The sequence below is a fragment of the Lutra lutra genome, chromosome 3 (genome assembly GCF_902655055.1).
Source record: "Lutra lutra chromosome 3, mLutLut1.2, whole genome shotgun sequence".
Lineage (NCBI taxonomy): Eukaryota > Metazoa > Chordata > Mammalia > Carnivora > Mustelidae > Lutra > Lutra lutra.
Genome location: NC_062280.1, coordinates 168826835 through 168854551, shown reverse-complemented (window position 1 = coordinate 168854551; position 27717 = coordinate 168826835). Strand labels below are relative to the sequence as shown.

The 27717-nt window shown below is 39.5% G+C and overlaps 1 protein-coding gene across 2 annotated transcripts in view; it reads left to right on the top strand.

The window, feature by feature from the left end:
• The window catches only part of TBC1D4 (TBC1 domain family member 4), a 190669-nt gene that overhangs the window by 99459 nt on the left and 63493 nt on the right, over nucleotides 1-27717 (top strand). For both annotated transcript variants that reach the window (XM_047720136.1, XM_047720137.1), the window contains exons 2-4: nucleotides 20957-21544; nucleotides 23150-23239; nucleotides 27327-27431. In XM_047720136.1, coding sequence (XP_047576092.1) covers nucleotides 20957-21544; nucleotides 23150-23239; nucleotides 27327-27431 — 783 coding nt within the window. The remainder of the gene's footprint in view (nucleotides 1-20956; nucleotides 21545-23149; nucleotides 23240-27326; nucleotides 27432-27717) is intronic.

The following is a 27717-nucleotide window of genomic DNA, read 5'->3' as shown; positions in this document are numbered from 1 at the left end:
GTACATTTGCAGAATCTAGGGCAGTTTCTTATCAGTAAAATGAAGATAATAATAGAATTATCTCAAAGGATGGTTCTGAGGATTAAAGGAGATAAAATATATAAAGCATTTAGAACAGTGCTTGGCGTATAACATGTACTTGATAAATGTTAGCTATTCTTAACTAGAAAGTGCAGAAAGCAACTCCATAGCAAATATTAGAAAGAGCTAACTTTCCTGGATACTCAGTTACAAAGTTCATGTAGTTAAATTCGCAACGGTCATGCAAAGGCTCTTATCAGCTTTTCTTTTTGGAGTGGGCACTTGCTTCTCAGATGGCCTCCGTAATTTGATTCATACTGATTTCCCAAGTGAAAACACTCTTGAGTTCAGGCAAGAACCTGTTTAGTATTCTGATTTAGGTAAGTGAGCAGAGTCACTGTTTTCTCTTTGATGATTTGTTTGCTCATTCATTCATTCATTCATTCATTTTGCAAACGTGTATTAAGTGTGAGCCATATGTGGTAAGCCTCGTGCTGGGTATTGGATAGGTGTGAGACACAGCTGTGGGAGAGAGATGCCTTGGGATGGCTAAATATAGCAGTGTTGAGTGCTCTTCCCGGGGAAGCCCTGAGTCCTGGGGGTGATGTGGAGGGGTGTGTTGCTGTTACTGGGCTGTAAGGGTCAAGGACTCCTCAGAAAGGGCGGGGGAGGGAAGTTTCACTGAGGGGAGTTGTGTTAGTTAGGGGAAACTGTGGGCCAAAAGGCTCCTAGGCTGAAGAGCAGAGTGGCTTAATTCTTCTACCTTGTTCCGTGTTCTCTTAGGACCCCTTGCCAGCTGCTGATATGCCCTTGAGACAGTTTGCAGAGAGGATTTATTAGTGATTTTATTTTTTGTCCGTCACATTCTATTCACCAGTCTAAAAGAGAGCATATGTATTTATCCAGTATTTACAGGTCATCAAAATTTATAGAAATATTCAATAAAGGCAAAGAGGTTTCAAAAGATTTTTTCATAGGTTCTGTAAACCATACTGGAATTTGTTTTATTTTTTATTTATTTTATTTAATTTATTTGTCAGAGAGAGAGAGATCACAAGTAGGCAGAGAGGCAGGCAGAGACAGAGGGGGAAGCAGGCTCCCTGCTGAGCAGACAGCCCGATGCTGGCTTGATCCCAGGACCCCAAGACCATGACCCAAGCCGAAGGCAGAGGCTTAACCCACTGAGCCACCCAAGCGCCCCTGGAATTTGTTTTTAAATTTAAACATTATTTTTGTTTGTTTACTTCAGTAATGTTGAAGGAATATTCTTTTTTTTTTTTTTTTTTTAAAGATTTCATCTATTTGCCAGAGAGAGAGAGAGCACAAGCAGGAGAAGCAGCAGGCAAAGGGAGAAGCAGGCTCCCTGCTGAGCAGGAAGACCGATGTGGTACTCAATCCCAGGACCCTGGGATCATAACCTGAGCCAAAGGCAGACGCTTAACCAACTGAGCCACCCAGGCATTCCTGAAGGAATATTCTTTCTTAAATTCTTTTTTCTGAGCCAACCCAGATGAATGTAGATTCATCTACAAGGTGACTTGTAGATGAATCATAAGAAAACCATTTAATGGGTATCTGTGTAAGAGAGTCTTTTATTGTAATTCAATTTTCAAATCTTTGGGCCCATATTTGCATGATTTGCAATGGGTTTTTATTTGTTTATTATTGTTATTACTATTTTTTTTCCTTCATCTTTTCATTTTGCCAAATTGGAGTCGAATATTTGAGACACTGGAAAGTTCCTGTCAGGTTGATTTGATGCAATGCTTCAGGGCTGTCCAGAAAGGAGTTCACTGGTGATAAGTTTAGAAATGGTTTAAATGATGGGGAGCAGTAGATGAGAAAGAGTAGTTCAGGGAAGTTGACAGAATGTGTGCCCAGGAAATTCATAGTGAGATGAGAGAGAGTACTAGGCAAGGAATTTAGAATCTTATAGGAGACACAAAGCAAGAAGATAGATTATATACAGTCAGAATGTAATAAGTGTCATGAGGATAAAAACAATGTTTTAGCAGTTCATCTAACAAATATTTATTTTGTGCTTACTGTATGGTATTGAGTGGGAGTGAGATCATTTCTACTTAAAGAATTTAGGATAGGATTTACATAGAGTTCATTTCATTTAATTTGACTTTGAAGAATATGTGGAGAACAGAATTAGAATTCTAGATTCGAAAGCAGTGCTGTTCAATTGAAATATAATGTGGGCCATATATGTATTTAAAGCGTTCTAATAACTGTATTAAAAGAAGCAAAAAGAGGGGTCACCTGGGTGGCTCAGTGGGTTAAACCTCTGCCTTTGGCTCAGGTCATGATCTCAGGGTCCTGGGATCGAGCTCCGCATCAGGCTCTCTGCTCAGCAGGGAGCCTGCTCCCCCTCTAGCCCCGCCTGCCTCTCTGCCTACTTGTAATCTCTCTCTCTCTCTCTCTCTCTCTCAAATAAATAAATAAAATTTTTAAAAAAGGCAAAACAAACAAGTGAAATTATTTCTGATATATTTTCTTTAACCCATTATATCCACATGTTATAATTTAGACATGTAATCAGAATAAAAATTATTAATGAGATATATATTACATTTTGGTAGGAAGTCCTTGAAATTCACTAGGTATGTTACAATTCCAGCACATCTCAATTCAGAAGCTAAATTTGCACTGGAAATACTGGATCTATATTTAGAGTTCATTAGAGTTCATTTCTCAACAGTTGAGAAAAAAGATTGGCATACACAATTTGTTCCAATCATATGTTAAATTTTTCTAGTACCTGAATAGGGAATGTTTTAAAATTTGCACGTAAATTAATTAAAACTACTTAAAATTTAAAAAATTTTTCCTTGGTCATCCTAGGCTTGTCTCAGGCCTAGTAGCCACTTGTGACGAGGAGATAACCAATGGAGACTAGACAGTTCTACATGATTGAAAAGAATGCTTTTATAGGTAGAGAGCACATGCAGAGACCTCTCCTTTTTGAGGGGCTGTAGAAAAAAGTACGAAAGCAAATGGCTATAGCAGGTATTCTTGTAGGACCTCAGCTCTCATAAGTGCTGTATTTCCCAGAGGCAATGTGGGGCATGTTTGACATTGAGCTGCCTCACTCTGTTTGAAGTTCAAGGTGCTCCACTCCACCTTGGGATTAGTTTTTGATGTTTAGCAGCTGGGGAGGAACAGGAGGACCCTCCTGTGTTACAACAAAGGTATAACGTTCACACTTTAAATCAGCCACAAATGTTTATATTATACCTACTGTATACTGCTTATGAAGTCAGGCATCTATATAATACATAATCCAAAAGATTAAAATACAAAGTTACAGACAACACAGCTAACTCCCAGCTGCTCAGTAAATTCTTGTAATGAGATAAATGCTGATTTAAAAGGTAACTGTTCCCTGTGTTTGTTATACTGGAATCAATTGACTATATTTTCCAAGATGAAACATAATTAAGAATTTGTTTTATATTAATTTTACTTATTAATTGGTCTTGATTGCTTTGTGTTTGCACCAGATTAATACAGGTGGGAGCCTATCACAGTTTGAAATAGGTTTCTGGTGGTTATTTGTGGATTACTGTCCCATTGCTATCTCTATAGACATATAAAAGTTTACATAAAGGCCACCAGACTAACATGACTATATTTGGAAAAAATACTTAAAAATTTCAGTGAGGAACGTAGCTGCAGCTTACTGATACAATGATCACAAGTGCTTTATTATATTTGAGTAGAAGTTATAGCCTATGACTGTCTTTGAGGGTTGATCAGAAGGGTTTTGGTTTCTTCAGCTTGGGAAAATTTTAGAACAACTGAACCAGTCTTATCTTTTTTTTTTTTTTTTTTTTTAAGATTTTTTATTTATTTACGTGAGAGAGAGAGTGCTCGCACCAGCAGGGAGAGGGGCGGAGGATGAAGCAGGTTCCCCAACTGAGCAGGGAGCCCAAAGCAGGGCTCCATCCCAGGACCCCAGGATCATGACCTGAGCCAAAGGCCGACACTTAACTGATTGAGCCCCCCAGGCACCTTAGATCAGTCTTATCTTTTTTAAGGGCCTATTTCTGCAGCTTTGATGTGAGCCCTTTCTTTTCAGAATGATTACATGATTTAAATACTCTGACATATGTATCCCTAGTGTTTCTTTGTTGAAGAGCTCTGCCTGATGCTTTTTCTCTGATGGATTGTTGACAGTTACGGCAGGAATGCCTTTTGTTCCTGATTTCTGTTCTCCCTTAGTAATAGAATTCTGCTCTAGGTACATGACTAGTCAGAGTCAGGACTACATTTCTTAGCCTTTCTTGCTGCTAGGAATTCCTCTAGTTTTGATCAGTGGGATGTAAGTAGGGTTTTTATGTGGCAGCTTTTTAATGAAAATGTTCATTATTTGTGTGTATGTGTGTGTGTGTGTGTGTGTGTGTGTGTGTGTGTGTGTGTGTTGTGGGGGCCATGCCCCTTGCTTTTTTTTTTTTTTTTTCCTCCTTATTCATTCTTTCTTCATGTTCTGCTGCCTGGGATTCATTTGCCACTATTTTGGACCAGGGGGTCAAGGCCTCTCAAATTCAGAACAAGAAGATAGAAGGAACCTTTGTCTTTGATACTTAGTGATATGATGATGTTTTAAAACAAACCTGTACTGTATACTGGACTTTAATGTGAGAGGCCCTGCATTGTGGTCTGCTTTGTGGGGGCTGGAGAGATTGGACCGACAGGAGGGTGCAAGGATTGACGGCATCCTCTAGAACCATTTGTCCTAAATTAAAAGCTGGTGCTATTTAGATAAAACAATGCCTAATTCAGTCGATAGATCATTCATAAATGACTTATGGTAAAAATAATGTTATCTTTTTTTTTAAAGATTTTCTTTATTTGTTTGACAGAGAGAGAGAGAGAGAGAGAGAGCATAAGCAGGGAGAGCAGAAGGCAGAGGGAGAGGGAAAAGCAGGCTCCCCACTGAGCAGGGAGCCTGATGCAGGGCTCAATCCCAGGACCCTGGAATCATGACCTGAGCCCAAGGCAGACCCTTAACCGACTGAGCCACCGAAGTACCCCTCATCTTATCCTTTCTTGAAAGCAGTCCATGTATGAAAAAAACAAGGATCACTAGTTTTGCTTTAAATTTGCTTTCTGACTTTGAAGTTACAAATTTTGCCAAGACACAGCTCAGATTTCCTTTTTTGAGTATTTATGAAAATGAATTCTGGCCACATTATCATACTATACAGGCAAATTATTAGTAGCCATTGAACAAATTTCCTGAATTTCTTTTATCCTCAATTATGTTAATTGTAATGTCTGTACTGAAGCATTGGCTGTAATCATAAATTCATTTAATAGAGAGGAAGAAGCCTTTTGAGTATTAGAAAATGAAGACTATTCTATCATGAAAAATGTTCCACTGTCACATATTCTATTTAAAATTCTAAAGTAAGAGTTTTCTTCAAGGAATTAAAATTTGGCAGTTAGATGTTTAAATTTGAATAAGTAAAGAATAAGATGAGATTAAATATAAATACAAATAAATAAATATAAATAATAAATATATAAATAAATAAACATAGATATTTATTTATTTATAAATATAAATAGATATATATTTATTTATAAATATAAATAAATAAATATAAATATAAATAAAGATATAAGAATAAATAAAGAAATTTGATAAGTAAAAATAATTATTTTGGTGAGAGGTGGGGGAGCTTTGATATATTGAATTCCCAAAGTTGAATTCTTAACAAAATCATGGAAGATCAGTTAATTGAAAGGTAATGGTGTCATGTGATTGAGTTGTGTTGAAGGGGATAGGCGATCTCTGTCTAGAGGGCACATTTTAGGGCAAAGGCTAGTTATGACAGGGCATTCTTCCAGGTGGCTTTTAGGCAACATGGTGACATTTTGGAGACTTCAAAGGTAGAGGTTTATTGCTTTGGAAGTACTGTATTTATTAATCTGGTTTCTACCAATGTCCATGAGGTGCACAGAGTGGGTATTTTCTTCAAGATTCTCAAAGGCTCAAACTTCCTGTTGTTTCCCACAGTCAATCAAAAATGGGTTTGAGTCACCTAAATGATTATATGCTGTTCCTCTGGTTTCATTTAGCCAGTCCACACAAAGCACGTGAGGTGGGGGTGGGAAGGGAGTCTTTGATATTTAATGAACAAAGAAGAATATCTTTAAAAAGCTCGTATCAGCTCTGGAAAAAAGTATTCTCCGATCAGAAATGTTTCGACGTGGTGTTTGCTATAGTCACAAGAAGAGAGAATGAGGGCTAGAAATGCAAGTTGCTGTAAGATTTTATTGTATGTACTGATTTTTTATGGTATCAGGAGCAACTGTGTCGGGCCCCTCCATTACACTTACGTTGTTTGCAGGAATTGAATTCTACTCCGGGGTTGGGGTAGTGCCATCTGGAACTCCAGCATGAATAGTCACTGTATGCAAGTTCCTTTCTCTCACCCTCCGAAATGCTGCTTGAGGTCAGGGCTTAGGCTTCTGGTTGCTTCCTATTGCCTTTCTTTCCAACCTAATATCGGGAAGAAGTGAATGTATCTTTTCCTTTTTATCCTAGAGTAGCCAACAATTAGGACTTTTCTTGTTTGAAGAAGGGAGACCTATGCACATTTAGTACAGATAACTGATGACTCTGAAAAAAAGTTCAAGGATATAATATTTTCATTTGCAAGGCGAAAAATTCTAATGCGATGGTATAAATATCTGAAGTCATACAGAAGGCCAGGACAAAAATAGGTTTCTGAGAAAGGCATGCTGGTTTTTTTTTTTTTTTTTCCTTCTTCCTGATAATATTACAGCTTTATCTACCAATCTCAGCCAGAGCTCGTCATGTCCGGGTCCCTCTGGGTTTGGCCTTTGCTCCCTTCCCTCTTTTCCCCAGGCCCATTCCATTTCTCAACTAAGCCTTGCTCAAAAAGTCCTCCCCTCATTAGTTCGGGCATTTCATAAGTTAAGATCACTTACTAAGTGTCCAGTTTTAGCATTTTGTTTAGATGGCTTTGTACTTTCATGTATCATGATAATGGAGCAAGACCTATCTTTCTTCCTATGTTTATTGTGTCCTGTTTGAAAATATCTAACAGAGTCAAGGTTATCAAGTGCCGATTTTGATATACTCTCCTTTTTTCATTCTTTTATTTGAAGACTTACTAATTTTATTGCCAAACTTTCCAGTCAGTTAAAGTGTCCATTAATTTATTTTCCAGTGTTTAATTTTGTAGGTCAGAATGGGAGCAGTAGTCTTACAATCAGTGGCATTTTTTTCAGTATTAAAAAAGACAATATTTTTTTTCCCTTTTATCCCCCACCTTAGGTAAACTAGTTTATGTAGGAAAGCTCCCTCTAGTGTTTCGCAGAGCAAGTACAAATGGTATTGGACTTTTTTTTTTAGAAGACTTAATTTTTTAATTTGGGGATCACAATAAAATTGAGAGGAAGGTACAGAGATTTTCCACACCCTTGCTCCTCACATATACAGCTACCCTCATTATCAGCACGACTTGTGAGAATTGTGTGTTTGTTACCTGTAGGATGAACCTGCATTGACACATCGTGATGACTCAAAGTAAATAGTTTGCTTTAGGGTTCATTCTTGGTGTGGTACGTTCTTTGGGTTTGAACAAGTTTATATTGACGTATATCCATCATTATAATACCATATAGAGTATTTTCACTGCCCTAAAATTCTCTGTACTCTGCCCAGTTACCGTCCTTGTCCCCTCCCACCCTTTTTTATTGTCTCCATAGTTTTGCCTTTTCCAGGATGTCATAGAGTTGGAATCATACAGCATGTAGCCTTTTCAGATTGGTTTCTTTCATTTATTAATATGCCTTTAAGGTTCCTCCATGTCTTTTCATGGCTTAATAGCTCATTTCTTTTTGGCAATGAATAATTTCCATTGTCTGGGTGTACCACAATTTATCCTTTCATGTACTGAAGGACATCTTGGTTGCTTCCAAGTTCAATGATGAATAAAGCTTCTATAAATAATCTGTGCCCAGGTTTTTGTGTGCATAGATGTTTTCAACTCCTTTGAGTAAATGCTAAGGAGTGATTGCTCTATAGTAAGTTAAGAGTATGTTTAGTTTTGTTCAAAACTAGCATTTTTACCTTGTAAAAAAAATCACCAAACTCTTCCAAAGCCGCTGTACCATTTTGCATTCTTACCATCAGTATACGAGCATTTCTTTTGCTCCACGTCCTGACCAGCATTTGGTGTTGGTGGTATTCCAGATTTTGGCCATTCTAATAGCTAGGTAGTGGTAGCTCACTGTTGTTGTAATTTGCATTTCCCTAGTGAAATCTTTCTGTATGCATATTAACCATCTATTTATTTTTTTTTTTAGTGAGGTGTTTATTAAGGTCTCTGGCCATTTTTAAATCAGGTTGTTTGTTTCTTATACTTAAGTTTTAAGAGTTCTTTGTATATTTTGGATGCCAGTCCTGTAGCAGAATGTCTTTGGCAAATTATTTTCTCCCAGTCTATAGCTTTCCTAATAATGTCTTTTGTAGAATAGAAGTTTTTAATTTTAATGAAGTTTAGCTTATTATTTCTTTCATGTTGTATCTGAAAAGGTTGTATCTAAACTTACTTTCTTTCTTCTTTCATGTTGTATCTATTTCTTTCATGTTGTATCTAAAAAGGTATCACTATACCCAATGTCATCTAAATCTTCTATGCTATACTCTTGGAGTTTTATATGTTTGCATTTTGCATATAGGTATATAATCCATTTTGAGTTCATTGAGTTTGTGAAGGGTGTATTCTGTGGCTAGAGGAATTTTTTTTTTTTTTTTGCATGTCCAGTTCCAGTACCATATGTTAAAGAATCCATCTTTGCCCCATTGTGTTGTCTTTACTACTTTGTCAGAGGTCATCTGACTATATTTATGTGGGTTTATTTCTAGGCTGTCTATTTGTCCCATTGATCTATTCGTCTGTTCTTTCACTAACACTACATTATCTTCATTACCATAGCTATACGGTAAGTCTTGAAGTTGGATAGTGTCAGTCTTCCAATTTTGCTCTTCTTCAATATTGTCTTGGCTATTCTGAGTTGTTTGCTTCTCCATATAAATTTTAGAATCAGTTTATCAATGTCGATAAAATAAGTTTCTGGGATTTTGATTGGGATTGAATAGAATCTATAGATCAAGTTGGGAAGAACTGACCTCTGGACAATACCGAGTCTTTCTAATCTTAAATATGGATGATCTCTCCATTTATTTAGTTTTTCTTTCATTAGATTCATCAGAGTTTTGTAGTTTTTCCCATATAAACTTTGCACATATCTTGTTAGATTTATTCCTAAGTGTTTAATTTTGGGGGCTGCTAATGTAGATAGTATTTTCTTTTAATTTCAAATTCCCCTCGTTCATTGCTGGCATATAGGAGAGCAAATGACTTGTGTATATGAACCTTATATCGTACAACCTTGATATAATCACTTATTCTGGGAGAGTGAGGTTTTCTGCTTGTTTGTTTTTGTTTTTGTTTTTTATTCTTTCAGATTTTCTACATTGACAATTATGTCATCTAAGGACAAAGACAGTCTTATTTCTTCCTACCCAAAATTTATACCTTTTGTTTCCTTTTCTTCCCTATTGCATTAGCAAGGACTGATATTAAAAAGAGGAGTGGTGGGAGGGGACATCCTTGCCTTGTGCTTGATCTTAGTGGGAATATTTTGAGTTACTTTCCAGTAACTATGATGTTAAGTTTAGTTTTTTTGTAGAAATCCTTTATTAGGTTCCTGAATTTCACCTGATACATGAGTTCTCAAGTTCAACCTTAGATTAAAATGCATGTTTTTCCCATGAAGGGGTTGTAGGGGTCACATGCCACATCATCAGAGCATAGAAAGGGTGGCCTGAGAGGTCTGAAGATAATTTCACTTCACAATTTTGCCTATAGTTAGCCTCGAATTGCATCGTGGTTCCATACACGGCTGATCTTCGTCCCCATCATGGCTTCAGTTGATGGTTATTCCTTCTATTTTACTTAGGAACTTACGGCAGTCAGAGGAGAAATTCTCCATGCTCCCCACCCCATCTTCCTGCACCTGTACATTTACAGTTGGCCTTTCCCTTTGAGGTGGACTGTCCATGTCCCTGGGTCAGTTCAGACTCTTCCATTGTGCCCTTGATGCTGCCTCCTCTTGCCTACTCAAGGACATGGCCAGCAATTCTGTCTTGTTCCTCCAGATCATCTGGTTCCCTTTCACCATAGGATGTTCTCTCTTGGAGCTGTCATTTCTTACATCTATGAGAAAACCCTCTTTTGACTCACTTTTTGTACCTCCAGCTGCTGCCCTGATAGGTTTCCTATACCTAGTGTTTTGGATTCTGTTCCTGGAGTTTTCTTTGGAACCTACTCCAGTAAGTCCTCCCTAGAAACTTATTGTCAAAGTCACCTATCCTCTTAATGTTGCTTACTTCCTTCTTCTTGGAAACTTTTCTGACTTGGTTCAGGATACCATTGTCACCTGGTTTTGACCCTGGGTCTTGTATTTTCCTTTGCTCACATCTTTGCATTTCCCAGACTAAACATTGTGTGCCTTTGGGCTTGGTCCCTAGAGATACTCTCTTTGCCTAGCTCTCTATGCCTGGCTCTTACATCTAGACTCACTGTCTTCCAGTTTTTCTTTATCTGCTTTGTCCTCTTCCCTGAGCTTTGGACATGTACATTTCATGTATATATCTCCCCTTAGATGCCTATAAGCTGCTCAAAACTCACATGTCTAAAACTAAGCTCTTGCTCTCCGAAGCATCCCCCACCCACAGCCTGTTTCATTGCAGCTCTCTTTTTCTGGTTCTTGTGGCCAAAACCCATAAAATTCATTCGTGCCTCCTTTCCTTCTCTTACATGCCACATTAGATCCATCAACAAATCATCTTGACTGTGCCTTCCATTTTCTCACCACTTCCCTTGCTGTCCCTCCACTGTGAACCACTGTTAGCTCAGTCTGGATGGAGACAGTGGCTCCTGCTCACCACCCTGGCCCTCTCTTCTCCATACAAGAGCAATGGGAGCCTTTAAACCTCTAACTCAGCACCCCACAGTGGCTTTCTGTCTCACCAAGTGTGGAAGCCAAAGTCCTTTCAGGGCCCTGCATGATTGACATGCCTCCTGTTCCCCATAGTGGCCTCTTTGATAATCTCCCTCCCATCCAGCCACACTGGCTCCTCTCCGTTCCCTGAACACGCCAGGCACATTTCTCCTTCAGGGCCTTAGTACTTGGTGTTCTGTCTGCCTGGAATATTCCTCTCCTAGATATCGGTATGGCTCACCTCCTTGCTGACTTCAGGTTTTTACTCAAGTATTTTATAGACAGTCCTTTCTCTGAAAGTACAACTATTCTGCCTCCCCCTCCAAGTTTTTTTTGTCCCCTTTCCCTGCACTGTTTTTCTCCTTGGCCATTTTCACTACCAGAAACCTTTATATTTTACTTATTTATTATATCCCTCCACTGCAATTTAAATTTCGTGAAGGCAGTGTGTGTGTGTGTGTGTGTGTGTATACATAAAATTTATCAGCAGCTACCCACTTCTTCCGTCTCTTTACAGTATAAATCCTGCTTGCATTGTAGATTTCATTAAACATCATAGAATGCTTTCATTGTCCAAGGGCTGGGTCAGGCACATTTTCACATTGAATTTTCCCACTTTATCTCTGAAATCAACATTGCGATTCCTATTTTACAGATGAGTGGAAAACCAAAGTCTGAGAAAGATATATAGTGTCTTTACTAAAGATAATAATAGATATTGGAATGGGGCTTTAAACTCAAGGCCTCTAACTTCATGTTATGTACTTTCTAATTTACCACACTAGGGACAAATCCACATTTCAGTAATGACTTAACTTTTTTTTTTTTTAATTTTATGTATTTATTTGCCAGAGAGACAGAGAGCACAAGCAGGGGGAACAGGAAGCAGAGTGAGAAGCAGGCTCCCCGCTGAGCAAGGAGACCAGTGTGGGGGCTCAGTCCCAGGACTCTGGGATCATGACCTGGGCGGAAGGCAGATGCTCAACCAACTGAGCCACCCACACGTCCCATAATTTAACTTTTTGAAAGGGAATTTGAAAGGACTGCCCTTGCCAATCTTCCATCATCTCAATTCTTACCCCCTACCCCATCTTCTGTCTTGTCGTGCTGTTTCCCTCCAGCACAAACGCAGCCACTATTGAGGACATTTGTAAATTTGGAACAGTCATAAAAGCACAAGCCCTGTCTTCCAGCAACGGTATTCAGTGACGGGAGCAGGGAGACAGAATGGGAGGGGAGAATTTAGCAGAAGGGTTTTAAGAATTTCCCTCTTTGATGCTTGAGCTAACTCAGAGACCACCAAAAAATTGCACTTAGAGAAAAGTTGAGCCAGAAAGGAGTTTGGAGCAAAGTGGCTAAGAATATCTAAGGAGTGGGGCGCCTGGGTGGCTCAGTGGTTTAAAGCCTCTGCCTTCGGCTCGGGTCATGATCCTGGGGTCCTGGGATCGAGCCCCGCGTCGGGCTCTCTGCTCAGCGGGGAGCCTGCTTCCCACTCTCTCTCTGCCTGCCTCTCTGCCTACTTGTGATCTCTGTCAAATAAATAAATAAATAAACTCTTTAAAAAAATAAAAAAAAAATAAAAAAAAAAGAAAAAGAATATCTAAGGAGTAAAGTGTGGTCTGAGAGGAAACTGTCTTGACTCGAGCCCATGTGGCTCAAAACCCAAACAACTTGGATGACTTGTGTTAAGTCACAGAGATATTCTGCTTTCTTTGGCTTTAAATAGTCTCCATTCTGTAATCTCATCCTGTCGTTCTTTATTGGTGTAACTTTTGTTGTAAGTAGTTTGCTTCCACATCTATAAAACAAGATAGTGGGGATCAGTGATTCTGTTAGGGCACCTTTAGTTTTAAAATTATGTGATTTTAAAATCCTGCATTATTCTAGTGATTTTGAATCTAGACCTAGTGATAATCAGACCTCTTTTTACTGTGCAAAATTTCCCTTAAAATAATAATTTAGGGGCGCCTGGGTGGCTCAGTGGGTTAAAGCCTCTGCCTTCAGCTCAGGTCATGATCCCAGGGTCCTGGGATCGAGCCCCACGTCAGTCTCTCTGCTCAGCGGGGAGCCTGCTTCCCCTCCTCTTTCTGCCTGCCTCTCTGCCTACTTGTGATCTCTGTCAAATAAATAAATAAATAAAATCTTTAAAAAAATAATAATTTATATTTTTAACTGAATACAAAGAATTGCTGAAGCACTTTCAGATAAAATTAGGATGGTTTTTAAAAATCAGTTTTATTTCTTGTTGAGATTGTCAGATAATCTCACCTTAAAGAAATGACAACACAGACCATGCTTCGAAAGTAACAGGTCCTGGAAAAACCTCCTGTGCCTTCAGGTAATGGGAAGTGTTTCTTTAACATAAGTGATTTCATGGCATGGACATACCTTCTGATCACTTTCCATTTGTTGAAGAGGAGATTTTGAAAGCCAAATGGAAATTATAACATTAAATGACCAAATTAGTTTTTTTCTCAAAATGCAGAGCTGATCTTCTTTTATTTTTAGTCTTATTTATTTAAGTAACCTCTGTATCCAGCATGGGACTTGAACTCACAACCCTGAAATCAAGCATTGCATGGTCTTCCTACTGAGCCAACCGGGTGCCTCTTAATACTGTAAATATAACATACTTAGAAGGGAAATCTGCTTTCTTCCTAAAGGCACATCTTACTTTCAAAGCAAATGTGTTTCTTTTCTGTACTGTCTCTCTTGGACTGAGACTAGTTTAAATCGTTAGTTCTTTTCATTAGGCAGCCTTTTCGGTTTACTTCAAATGTTTGCTAGTGCTTTTTTCTCAACTTCTAAAAAATTCTTTCCCCCTCTTTTTCATACTTATCTAAATTTTTCTGTGCCTACTATAACTATTATAAAATGATCAATAATGAGTCAAGGAGTTAAGCTCCTATCGATTGTAAAAGAATTTACCCAGTTATTTTTTTTGCTTTATTTCTTAAGCTCATTTTCATATTCATATTTTCATCATTTTAAATGTTTAGTGAGGTTCGTCAATGTTTTGTGGAAAAAGGATATCATACTCTAATCTTCTCTAGTTTTCATCATTAACAAGCCTGAGACCCTTGTGATTAGTTAAGCAGCATAAGACAGTGGTTATCAAACTTAAAATGTTTCTTTTTAAAGAAAGCTAAAACTTCTGCTCTTTAGTCCTGAACAATCAGTGTGTTTCCTGATTGCAGAGGCAGGAAATACTTTACTTTTGAAGCAATAACGGTTATTCCTGGGAACTTTCATAATTGGCTACATAGAGATAGCGCGGACTTTAACAAATACAACAGAATTACTGCTGGCTTATTTAAAAAGAGAGAGAACCTCTTAAGTGTGATAAAAAGCTAATTACTCAGGACTTCATCAGTTTGGCATACTCCCTGCTCTTGGAGAATGTCATTCAGCTGGCTTCCTGACTAAAGGTATCTTTCCCTAGTGCTTTTTTACTATCCAGATTTTTCTTTGGAATTTACTCAGACCTTTTTTTTTTTTTTAAAGATTTATTTATTTATTTATTTATTTGACAGACAGAGATCACAAGTAGGCAGAGAGAGAGAGGAGGAAGCAGGCTCCCCGCAGAGCAGAGAGCCCAACGTGGGGCTCGATCCCAGGACCCTGGGATCGTGACCCGAGCCGAAGGCAGAGGCTTTAACCCACTGAGCCACCCAGGCACCCCTTACTTAGACCTTTAAACATCACTTGTGGTCCTTGTAGAATTTGTTTACCTTTGAAGTCAGGTGGAGTGTAATTTTTATACACTTGGATTTCTTGAATTATGATATTTGATAATTATAATTAATTATAACTAGTTATAATAATTAATGAGAGACCACAGCATGACATCCAGGGATCTAGCGGCAATTTTTTTCCTCCTCTAGAATGAGGAATTGCTGTTGTCTGCTTTTTGATATTTGAGTCTGAATTCTTTAGTGAGGTCACTGAAAGTGTAACAACAGCATACTGGCTTAAGGTGGCACTGTGCTTTCTCTTAATATCATGAGACATTTGAAAAAAGCCCTTTCATTTATTGTTTGTTGAATTGACTATTGTGCCTTAATGAAAATAGATCATTTCAATGACTTACATTATTTCTGGTTTAACAGCAGCATGAGTTTTCCATCTCCTTGCTCCTGTATTGACGTTGGTGCAAAAATAAACTCACAGAAATTTGGGTCTAGATGAGGTCTTATTGACCATCTCCTTAGCCCCCCCCCTTCAACTGGTGAGGAAGCTCTAGGATGCAGAATAGCACAGATTCCCCGCAGAGCTGGGGACGGAATACAAACCTCTCAGTTTCTATTTGGTAGAGTCTTTTTTTTTTTTTTTAAAGATTTTTTTTTTTTTTTTTTTAATTTGACAGAGAGAGAGCACAAGCAGGCAGAGAGGCAGGCAGAGAGAGAGGAGGAAGCAGGCTCCCCGCTGAGCAGAGAGCCCGATGCGGGGCTCGATCCCAGGACCCTGAGATCATGACCCGAGCCGAAGGCAGCAGCTTAACCCACTGAGCCACCCAGGCGCCCCTGGTAGAGTCTTATTCATCATTGTTGCTTTGTGTTCAAGTTTATGTGCTGCTACAGAATAAAAACCTTGCCTTTAGAGATGCCTGGGTGGCTCAACGGGTTAGGCGTCTGCCTCCGGCTCAGGTCATGATCCCAGTGCCCTGGGATGGAGTCCCATATCGGGCTCTCTGCTCAGCAGAGAGTCAGCTTCTCCCTCTCTCTCTGCCTGCTGCTCCCCTGCTTGTGCTCTCTCTGATAAGTAAGTAAATAAATAAATAAAATCGTTAAAAACAACAACAAAAACTTTGCCTTTAGTTGGCATTACCATGCAACATAATCAGATTCTGAGCCATGACATTATCCCTGGCTGGAGTATGAATAACTAGATTCTTCACCTAGAGGGTGTAGTTTGAGGTGCTCCGTGGCATCTGGAGAGACATTCCTGACACGAACACTCACTTCCTGGCTGGGTGAGCACTGAGCAGAGGGAAAACTTGTGGCTTTCCGTCTTTGGGGGGATGCCAGATCTCAAGTTAGTAACAGGAATTTTCTAAACCTGTATCAAACGTGCCATTTATACTTCTGTTTCCTGACAGTAGTCACTCAGTTTCTTCTGAGAACAGAACACTTTCCCAGTGGTCACATTGAAGAGCTCTAGTAAGGACAAAATCACCTCCAGTCAGTCCTCCACTTAAGAGTTCGTGGTATGGGGGCACCTGGGGGGCTCAGTCCGGTAAGCATCTGCCTTTGGCTCAGGTCAAGATTCCAGGGTTCCTGGGATCAAGCCCTGCATCTCATCGGGCTCCTTGCTCACAGCAGAGCATCTGCCTCTCCCTCTGCCTGTCGCTCCTCCTGCTTGCTCTCTTGTGCTCTCTCTCTCTTTTTCTCTGTCAAATAAATAAATAGATAAAATCTTTTTTTTTTAAGATTTTATTTATTTATTTGACAGACAGAGGTCACAAATAGGCAGAGAGGCAGGCTGAGAGGAGAGGTGGGGAAGGAAGCTCCCCGCAGAGTGGAGAGCCCGACGCAGGGCTCGGTCCCAGATCACAACCCGAGCCGAAGGCAGAGGCTCAACCCACTGAGCCACCCAGGCGCCCCGATAAAATCTTTTTTTTTTTTAAAGAGTTTATAGTCTAATAGTAGAGGGAGAGAAAAGATATGTTGAAAGATGCAGTACATATAAAGACTCAAATTGATTAAAAAACATAGAAATATATATATATTTAATATATATTTAATATATATAAATAAATATATATAAATGTGTCAGTTAACACTGTCCTAGGGGACAGTGCCGTTTTCCCAAAATATCACATGTATGTGCAAGTACTGGACCAAGTTTTGTTTTTCTTGTGCTGCTTCTGATTGGCCCCTCAAATGAAATGCCTCATAGGTTCTCATGTTTCTCTAATAACTCATTTCCCCACTGTGGATATTTTACTGACCTTATTTTATCAGTGTCTCTTTCCTGGTGTGGGCTCTGGGTGTGGGGGCAGGGGCTGTATAATGGTTTATGTGTACTTTCAATGAGACTCAGAAACAGAGCTGGAGTTTGCAGTTCTGCAGGTGGAACCCCTCTGCATCCCAGGTCTCTGAAAGCTGTTGACAGTCGTGACCTGACGGAGGGTGTCACGATGCAATTAACAGCTCAGATTATTGGAAGATGAAATGACCAACCCAGCTAAGGCAAGATGATAAGCTTTGCTTATGTAAACTGGGTCAGTAACTGAATTACACTGAGGTACTAATAAGTCTTTGCCTCTGGTCACGGGAGGTGTCAGTAAGACTCTAGAAATTCAATTCCTAATCAGTTCCTCATGTAGGAGAGCTCTCAATGTAATGGTAGGGAAAGCATACAAATGTGGAATAGAGAGGAACTGACACACGGAAGGTTGAATTAACTTTGTAGTCTCCATGATAGAATATAACTCTAATAATAGTTTGCATATTTATAACAAGAGCAAAATTCTGCAGGTTCAAAAAAATATCCTACAGATAATGCTTCTTCAGTCTACAGAGACACTTTGGAAATTTAGGAACACTTGGCTTGCAAAATTAGATGGAAAAGTATTTCATGAAATATGGTTAGTGAGGGGAAGGCATTCATCTCTCTTAGGGTTTTGCCTAACAGCCACTAGAATCATTTGCCTTTTTTTTTTTTTTTAAGATTTTGTTTATTTATTTGACAGAGAGAGAGAGAGAGAGAGAAGAACAAGCAGGTGTTGCGGCGGGCAGAGAGAGAGGGAGAAGTGGACTCCCTGCTGAACAGAGAGCCAAACACAGGGCTTGATCTCAGGACCCTGGTATCAGAACCAGAGCTGAAGGCAGACGTTTAACCAGCTGAGCTACCCAAGAGCCCCAGAATCATTTTGCTTTTTACAGGGTTGCATATGTAGCTCACCCTCCTTAGCTTTGGCCCTTGTCAGATACTAAGGCTAAATAAATAAATAAGTGACAGAGGGCTAAGTTTGCTGGTCACGGGTTAGTAAAAACCATCTGACTTCTTTCCCGAGACAGGTCAGGTGTTCAGGGTAGTCATTGAAACTACAGCATTTGGACTTTATTCTTTCATATGAAGTACTTGACCAGCAAGCTGAAATTCTTATGATTTTGAACTGTGAGTGTTCCGGCAGTATATCTCAAATAATTATGAGAAAGAGAAGTTCCCACTTCAGAATTGATGCTAGAAGATTTGAAGATATACCATATATGCCTAAATGTAAAACAATCCTGAATATAATCTTTTTTCCAAAGATAAGAATTACCCCCAACCCCAATTTTTTTTTTTTCCTTTGGCCAACGTAAGCATGTATTTTGTACCAGGAATCATGCTAGGTCCTGGGATACAAGGAAAAAATGAAAACAAAACACAAAAGACAGAAATCCCTGCCCTCCTAGGGTCTACTTTCTGGCAAATAAATTATACAAGATGTTAAAAGAGGTAAGTGCTGGTAGAGAGTTATGAAGTAGGGAAAAAAACCCAGGGCATGTTGGCAATGTGTGTGTTTTGGGATGGGGAGTGCTTGCTGCCTTACAAGGTGGCCTTAGAACATGGATTGAATGAGATGAGGGAGAGAGCCATGCAGTGAACTGGGAGAGGAGTGTGGAGCTCAGAGCCCTTGAGGGAGGAGAGTAGGGGCATGTTCCAGGAAGAGCTGGGAGGCCAGTGTAGCTGCAACAGAGTGAGAGGGAGTTTAGGAGTAAAGTCATAGGAAGTGGAGTTAGGATGACAAGATGAAAATCGAGGTTGACTAGAGGTCGTATAGAAGACATGGGGCCATGGTGCTTATTTAATATACACATGTCAAATGCCAATGGCATGGGTCCTTATGATATTGTAAGGATCTTTTATTCTTAATGAAATGGGCAGCTTGGAGGATTTAGAGGTAAGTAACATGACATTTAAGAAGGATTCTAATTCAGTTTAAAAAGGCTCCTTCTGGCTTTTGAGAGTAGATTGAAGGAGGCAAGGAACACCAGTTAAAAGGTTCATGTAGTAAACCAAGTAAGAAATGATTATTTGTATTCTATTGTATGAATGTACCATGTTTTGTCTGTCTGCTCTTTCCTTCAGTTTTATTGAGATAGAATTGACATTCAAGGTTGTATTAGGTCAAGGTGTACAATATGATTTGATACATGTGCATATTGGGAAATGATTGACAAAATCAGTTTAACATCACTCACCTCACATAGTTACAGGTATTTTTCTTGTGATGAGAGCTTTTAAGATCTACTTGCTTAGCAACTTTCAATTAATTTAATTCTACTTGCTTAGCAACTAATAACAATGTATTATTATTAATTAAAGCCACCATGCTGTATATGAAGTCTCCAGAACTTAACTTATAACTAGAAGTTTGTACCTTTTGACCATTTCCAGAAGCCCCCTCACCTCCTTTGCCCCTGGCAACCACTGATCTGTTTTCTCGATCTATGAGTTCAGTTTTTAAAAATTCCACATATAACTGAGGCTACGCAGTATTGGCCTTTCTCTGACTTATTTCAATTAGCATGATGCTCTTGAGGTCTATTCATGTTGTTGCAAAAAAGCAGGTTTGCTTTTTTATGACTAAATAATATTGCATTGTACACTTATGTATCTCTGTATATTTTTTATCTGCTCATTGTGGAGGGACACTGAGGTTGTTTCCATGTCTTGGCTATTGTTAACAATATTGCAGTGAATAGGCCGGAACAGATACCTTTTTTGAGATAGTAATTTTGTTTCCTTTGGATATGTACCCAGAAGTGGAATTGCTGGATCATATCATAGTTCTCTTTTTAATATTTTGAGTTAATGCCATACTCTTTCCCATACTAAGTGCACCAGTTTGCGTTCCCACTAACACAACATGGGGATTCCCTTTTCTCCACATCTTTGCCAGTACTTACTTCTGGTGTTTTTTGATGATAACTATTTGGTAAGATGATATATCTCATTGTGGTTTTGATCTGCATTTCCCTGATGGTTAGTGAGTATTCACATGTTGTTGAACATTTGGGTTGGTTGTTTTGAGTATTGTGACTCAGGCTTCTGGGAATATTTGTGGACTAGCTTTTGTGTGGACATATGTTTTCAGGGCTGTTAGCAAATCTCTAGGGGTGGAATTGCTGGGTCATGAGATAGGTCTATGCTCACCTCCTGAGAAACTCCCAAAAGATTTTCTAAAGTGGTTTTGCCATTTCATATCTCTGCATATATCATGTACGGAAGTTCCAGTTGCTCCATATCCCAGTAGGCCTTTGTCTTCTTGGTGTTAGCCATTCTAATAGGTGTATAATGGTATCTTACTGTGGTTTTCATTTGCATTTTTTCTGAAGGCTAATGCAGATGAGGAGAGTCTGGATCTTATTCTCTTTATCCAGAAAATTTATTGTATCCTTGTTGTTGAAGCTTCAGTTCCTTTTAGCTGACACTTATCATAACTTTTATTTATTTTTTTGCATTTATTTGTTTTTTTCAGTCCTGGTTGATATGTGTTAGCATATAATTTTTTTAATCTTAATTTTTTAAAAGACCTCTGACCCCTTATAACAACTCTTCAAAGTACTGAAAGGATGTATTATGACTTATTAAAGGTTGGCAGTGGCCTATTTAGCCTCACAGTTTTGTTTTCGGGAAACCAATGCATTTAAAATGGGGAAGTATAATACTTATATTAAATTTCTATCTTACCTTTAAGTCATTTATGTCTGACAGTGTAACTTAAGTTTATCCTTTATCCTATACAGGGTTGACTCTTACTTTCTGTATGTTATCATTTAGGATGAGAATGCATCCTGTGTGATAGCAGCAAGTTTATCTCTAAATATTTATCTCTAAATTATCTCTAAACATTCAACTGAAATGCGGAATTTCAATTCTTTTCCAGGTTCCCGATGTGATCAGCAGCATAAGGCAGTTATCGAAAGCTGCCATGAAAGAGGATGCCAAAGCCAGCAAAGACAATGAGGATGCCTTTTACAACTCTCAGAAGTTCGAAGTCCTGTACTGCGGGAAGGTGACGGTGACCCACAAGAAGGCTCCTTCGAGCCTCATCGACGACTGCATGGAGAAGTTCAGCTTGCACGAGCAGCAGCGCCTGAAGATCCAGGGCGAGCAGTGCGGTGCGGACGCGAGTGATGACCCGGGGGTCTTCGAGGCCACGGCCCCCTGCTCAGCCTCTGACATCCTGTCTGAGGAAGGGGATGGTGTCCCTGACATCCTGCCAACCTTACCGGCCACAGCCAGCCAGCCGGGGCTGCCCAGCTCTCGAGCTGGCTTCCCAGAGCGGATTTTGGAAGATTCTGGCTTTGATGAACAGCAGGAGTTCCGGTCTCGGTGCAGCAGCGTCACCGGAGTCTTGCAAAGGAAAGTTCACGAGAACAGCCAAAAACCACTGCCCCGAAGGAGACATGCCAGCGCGCCGAGTCACGTACAGCCCTCGGATTCGGAGAAGAACAGGACGATGCTGTTCCAGGTGCTGCCAGGCGGGGCGCTGGCGGGGCTGGTTTCCGCTCGCGCAGGGTTTGCTAATTAGATGCAGCCGGCGCCGGCCCCTCCCCATCCCGTCTCGCGCTCCGCACGGGTCCAGCACCCTCTCCGCCCCCGCCCCCAACCCGGGCTAAGGCGAGCAGGGAAGGCAGATGGAGAGAAGAGCAAAGGAAAGCAGGGAAGGTCCCAGAGGCAGACACAGAATGTGGATTTTTAGCAAGTGGGGGAACAGGGCACGGAGAGATGGAGAAAGAACAATTAAATAGATTACTCTGGGGCGCCTGGGTGGCTCAGTGGGTTAAAGCCTCTGCCTTCGGCTCAGGTCATGATCCCAGGGTCCTGGGATCAAGCCCGCATCGGGCTCTCTGCTCTGCGGGGAGCCTGCTTTCTCCTCTCTCTCTCTGCCTGCCTCTCTGCCTACTTGTGATCTCTGTCAAATAAGTAAATAAAATCTTAAAAAACAAACAAACAAATAAATAAATAAATAAATTACCCTATCACCAGCATTCGCCTTAGGTTGGTTCTTAAATAGATGTTTGTTGTGTCTAGATGTCTAAATAGATGTTGTGCCTTGCAGAGGATTTAAACACGTGAATAAACTGGGAAAGTGTGATAGGCATGGAGGAGAAAGAGAAAGTTTTCTTTAGAAAAGGAAAAGTCTAGAGACTCCTAGGTGTATTTTCAGATGCTGTTCCACAAAAAGAAGAAAGTTAAAGAAACACCCTGAGCTTGACAACTTACAGGATCCGTTGCTAAAATAATGGCGTACAAGCTATATTGTAGGTTTAAAAGAGGCATCTTAATTAAAAAAGTAGTTTTTGAGTTTGTACAAGATACAGAAAATGTCAGGTTCCGCCTTAAAGAACTTAAGTCAAAACAATGCCCTCGAGAGTTTCTTTAAGTCCTCAGCTTGTAAGGTCTGAGTTTTCTTGGGGAAAAAAAAAGGGACCGTCCTTTTGTCCTGTGGTAGAGAGACTTGAGTAGGAAATTCCACAGCGGACCTTGATAAACAGTCCCGGTGTGTAATACTTGCTTATCAGAAGTCTGTGGGTTCTTTTGTTTTGTCCTGTTTTGCTTTTGATAACTCTAGGCATGTAGTGAAAGTATCCATAGGCTTTTCTTGGGTGATACACTGACTGAGCTGCCTCTCATTTTGAGGCTCTCAGATGTATTCATTTTCTTAGCTTGCCACAGTGATTGATGTTAATTTCCCTGGCTGTGGATTTTTAAAAAGTTTAATGTGCTCAACTGCAAATATTATGTTTTTGTTGACAATTTTGGGAGGAAGTGTGATTATAAGTTATGGTTAAATAATTGGTGTTTTTAGAGATCTTGAAGAAAGGGATTATGTTTTTAAAAAGATGATCGTGTTGAATGAACAGAATGGTTTCTTATATCTTATAAATTAAGATCAACTTTATTTTCATGATTTTTAGACAAAAGGAGGAAATGTGTTGAGGCTGCTGATAGTTGGAGTTGAAATACTGGTTGGTTTGGATGTGGAAGCACATTGGATGTTGAAGAACATGTATAGCAATTGAATCTATATTACTTTGCGAGTTGAAATTAACTGGAATGTTTTTATTTTAAGGTTGGGCGGTTTGAGATTAACCTTATCAGTCCAGACACTAAATCAGTTGTGCTTGAAAAGAATTTTAAAGATATCTCTTCTTGTTCTCAGGTACGTATTAAAGTACGTCATATGTTTGATGAAACTGACTTAATCTTGTTTTTAAATTAGCCACAAAACAACTAGACTTAAACTCCTTCAAATTTTACAATTTTTTTTTCATTTTCATTTTTTGAGTGGATTTGTCTTAAAGAAGAGTGCTGCTTTGTTTGTGTCTCTGCTGGTAACAAAATCCTGTCCAGGTCCCTCAGTATTGTAATAGCTGGTCCTTTTTTTTTATCACTCTTTCTCCTCATAACGTCACCTCAACACATTCTCTCCTCTGGTGGAATTTTTGTGGTGGTGAGTTCTTTTGAAAATACCTCACAGTTAGTGTTCCTCAGTCTTGGGCAGTGGGACTTGTGGGTATCACTGAGTCATGTTTGCTCTTTTTGCCATAATTGGTAGTAAAAGGAGAACTAGCACCTTCCACTTCTTTTAATGTAAATGCTAAAATTTGAAAAGAAAATGTTGGTATATTTTTGTTCTTTGGTTTATTTTTAATTCACAAACTGTGTATTTGAATGCTTTGAAATTATTGATACAGCTCAACGTCTACAAGGTCACAGTAGGCATAAACCAGTGTCCTCTAAGTACCACAGTAGGAATTTAGAATATCTATCCCAAAGTTAGAGCCGCCTAAATATATTGTAAGATAGAAGGATTTTTGAAGTTGTTGGGAGTAGAGAGAATATCTAAATCTAAATATGGGAAGGTTAAGAATGCAAGGATGCCTCTGTGGAAATCTCTGGAATAGAGAAGGATTAACTTCTTTCCTAGTGAGTGACTTAAAGGCACCTTTAGGGACCTAAATCTTGCTAAAGTCCTCTTCTTTATTTTGATGTTGAAAAATGAAGTCTGCCTATTTATTTTTAAATTTCAGAGTTAGCGTTGCCCTAGGTATAATATTCAGATGTTCTGCCTTTCAGAAATGATGAACTTTTTTTTACCTCTTGTAATTGTTCACCTCAGCCTCAGCTAATGCCTTTTCCCTTCTGATATTTTAGTATTTGTTCTATTAATGGTATCATAAAATTATGTCATGAAGATAAAAACTTTCTACTGTCATAACTAAGAGAGGCACAGCATCTGATTATAGGAACGATAAATGACAATTTTCTCAATTCCTATATAAGGGACCAAAAGTTGGGTAGAAAAATTATATTCACTTGAACTGAAAAAGTAGTTATTGAGTCTTCTTGTAATTACCTGTTTGCTGGGGAGTCCCCACAAGGTCATAAGCTTTGTGAGGGCGGGCATCTGATTTTGTGGTGTTTCTGTAGGGCATTCATCCTGTAGGGCATCAGAATAAAATGTTAAGATAGAGCTTAGTACTTAGGTGTTCAATAAATGTTGAATGAACATTTCTATGTGTGGGACCTTGTGCCAAGTACAGAGGAGAAAGTGATATGCAAACCAGTGTAGTTCCTGCCCCCCAGGCCGCAAAGAGTCATCCTAAGAAGCTGTGCCCCTCACCCACACATTCCTTAAACCTCCCAGTGAGGAAACAGCCATGCTCATTGAACATCCAAAGGGGAAAAAACAAAGTAGTGGGGGAAAAAGAAGGAAAGAACCAACCAAGCCAAATATATAAAACTGGCAATTCAAACATGATTTTTGCTTTTTTCCCTCTTTTTTTAAAGTGAGGATGTGGAGAAAGGAGAAACCTCTTGCCTTGCTGGTGGGAATGTAAACTGGTGCAGCCACTGTGGAAAACACTATGGAGGTTCCTCAAAAAGTTAAAAATAGAACTACCCTATGACCCAGCAATTGCACTACTAGGTATTTACCCAACGGATACAAGATACTAATTTGGAGGGGCACATGCATCCCAATGTTTATAGCAGCATTATCTACAATAGCCAAACTATGGAAAGCACCCAAATGCCATCAACTGATGAATGAATAAAGAAGGTGTGGTATTCACACATGTACACACACACACAGACACACACACACAGGAATCTTAGCCATGAAAAAGAATGAAATCTTGCCATTTCCAATAACATGGATAGAGCTAGATTGTATTAGGCTAAGTGGAATAAGTTAATCCAAGAAAGACAAATACCGTTTGATTTCACTCATACGTGGAATTTAAGGAAAAAACTGATGAACATTGCGGAAGGGTGAAAAGAAAAGGGACAGGGAAGAAAACCATAAGAGACTCTTAATGATAGAGAACAAACTGAGGGTTGCTGGAAGGTGGATGGGTGGGGGGATGGGCTAAATGGGGGATGGGGATTCAGGAGGGCACTTGTGATGAGCACTGGGTGTTGTATGTAAGTGGTGAATCACTGAATTCTACTCCTGAAACCACTTTTACCATATATGTTAACTAAATAAACTTGAAATAAAAACTTGAAATAAAAAAAACAAACAAACAAGCTTTGTATCCTAACCTTCTGGTTCAGAAAAAGAATTAAACATTTGTGTGGAGGCCTTTGATCAGAGTAATTGTCAAGTTAACCTCTGCTGCTCACTGGCCTGCTCTTACTACTTCTTCCACAGATTTGAACTGATACCATATGACCACATCCAGCAACAGGCCTGCTTTTTAACACATGCACGCCAATAAACATTTCTTTATGCAAAATCTACAGGACTGTGTCCCTGGCAGCATGAGGAATCAGGGAGTGGTTATTCTTTCCTGGAAACTTTCCCACTGCTTGAGGACTCCCTGACCTAATGAGGTCCTACAAATTTTTCCCATTTAGTACTCAGCTAGTAAAAGAGATTTTATCGTCACTAAGGAGTTGTACCAGATGGAGCTTACTTTCAGCTCATGAATGGCAACCTCGCTCCTCCTTACTGACTTTTTACTTTTGGTCAGAACTGATTTCCTTTATTCATATCCATTGGATCGACTGAGCACATTACGGGAATAGTAGTTACTGCTTATCGAAGTTATGTGCCAGTAACGATAATAGATCATTCTTTTGTAAATTTGAAAAATTGCTGAGATAGTTGCCATTACTACTATTTTCTAATGAGAATGAAGCCTCAGAAATCGTTACCCAGCACGATGGCTCATACCTTGTAGATGGGTTGAACTAAGAATGAAGCACAAATCTGTCTGACTCCAAAGCTTATTGTCTTTTCACCGGGATTTAGGTAATTCCAAGACAACTTTAATTTTTTTTGTTTACCTGGCTTTTTAAAGCTCTGTGCTTACTATTAAAATGACAAGGTACCGTCTACTAATTGGTATGTATGTATTCAGCCTGGCCGAAGTTCACAGATGATTCAGAATTTTTTAGTAAGTATAGCTGAGGGTCTTTAGCTGGCGTTCAGGAAGTATGGTGATTTGTAAATTTGGATAATTGACATCTGTTGTTTCTTTTTTTTTAGAAAATTAAAAAAAAATTTTAAAAGAGATTTTATTTATTTATTTGAGAGAGAATGAGTGAGAGAGAGCATGAGAGAGGAGAAGGTCAGAGGGAGAAGCAGACTCCCCAAAGAGCTGGGAACCCGATGGAGGACTCAATCCTGGGAGTCCGGAATCATGACCTGAGCCGAAGGCAGTCGCTCAACCAACTGAGCCACCCAGGCACCCTGCTGTCGTTTCTTTCATATATTAGTTTTCTAACGTTTGTGGCTCCTTAAATGTCTCCGTAAAGACAGATACTCTACTATGTTGAATGCGCATTTTAAGGAGTTGGTTACATCCCATTTAATTAGAGCATCGTTGGTGGTAGTTTTTCTGATTCTGATTCTGAGCTTCATGTAGACAATAGCAGGCTTTATGATAACCCATCAGACTGCTCGGGCCAACAAGATGGATAAATTGAGAGCCCCATTACTTACAAACACTCAGTAGCCATTTTATTACAAGAGACAATGAATTATGCCATCACATTTTTCTTCCTGCGGCCCAGAGTCATGGTGTGCAGGAAACAAACAATCTGAGTTGCTGTTTCCCTTTATTTTATGTGTCAAAAGATCACCGCCTAAGTTTGCTATGACATTATGTCCCCCTGTCACCAGGCTGAGAAGGAGAAATTAATGGAAGCGTGAAAGTGTAGTAGGACTGATGCCGATTTCCATAGTCTGATTAGAAGGACCTATTGCAGTAAACACTGTACTTCCTTCCCTGTTGCAGGGTATAAAGCATGTTGATCATTTTGGCTTCATCTGTCGGGAGTCAGCAGAGCCTGGGCTGGGCCAGTATATCTGTTACGTGTTCCAGTGTGCCAGCGAGTCTCTGGTAAGTGGCGTGATTGTCATCTGTGCGCACCTGCCCATGCCTCCGGCTGACACCGAGCCTCGCAGAACTACTACCCGTGGAAAAAGAAAAGGGCATCCAGAAACAGGTTCCTGCTCTTTAAAGCAGTAGTAAGAAAAGAAAAACAAATTGTCCTGGTAATTTTTAAGCCTAGATACTTTCTTGACTTTAAGGAATTCAGTCATGTCATCAGGGCTATTTTTAAAAGGTAGGAAAAGACTAATAATAGGAGAAGAGCTGTTATTTTTTTCCATTGCTCATGTAAGAT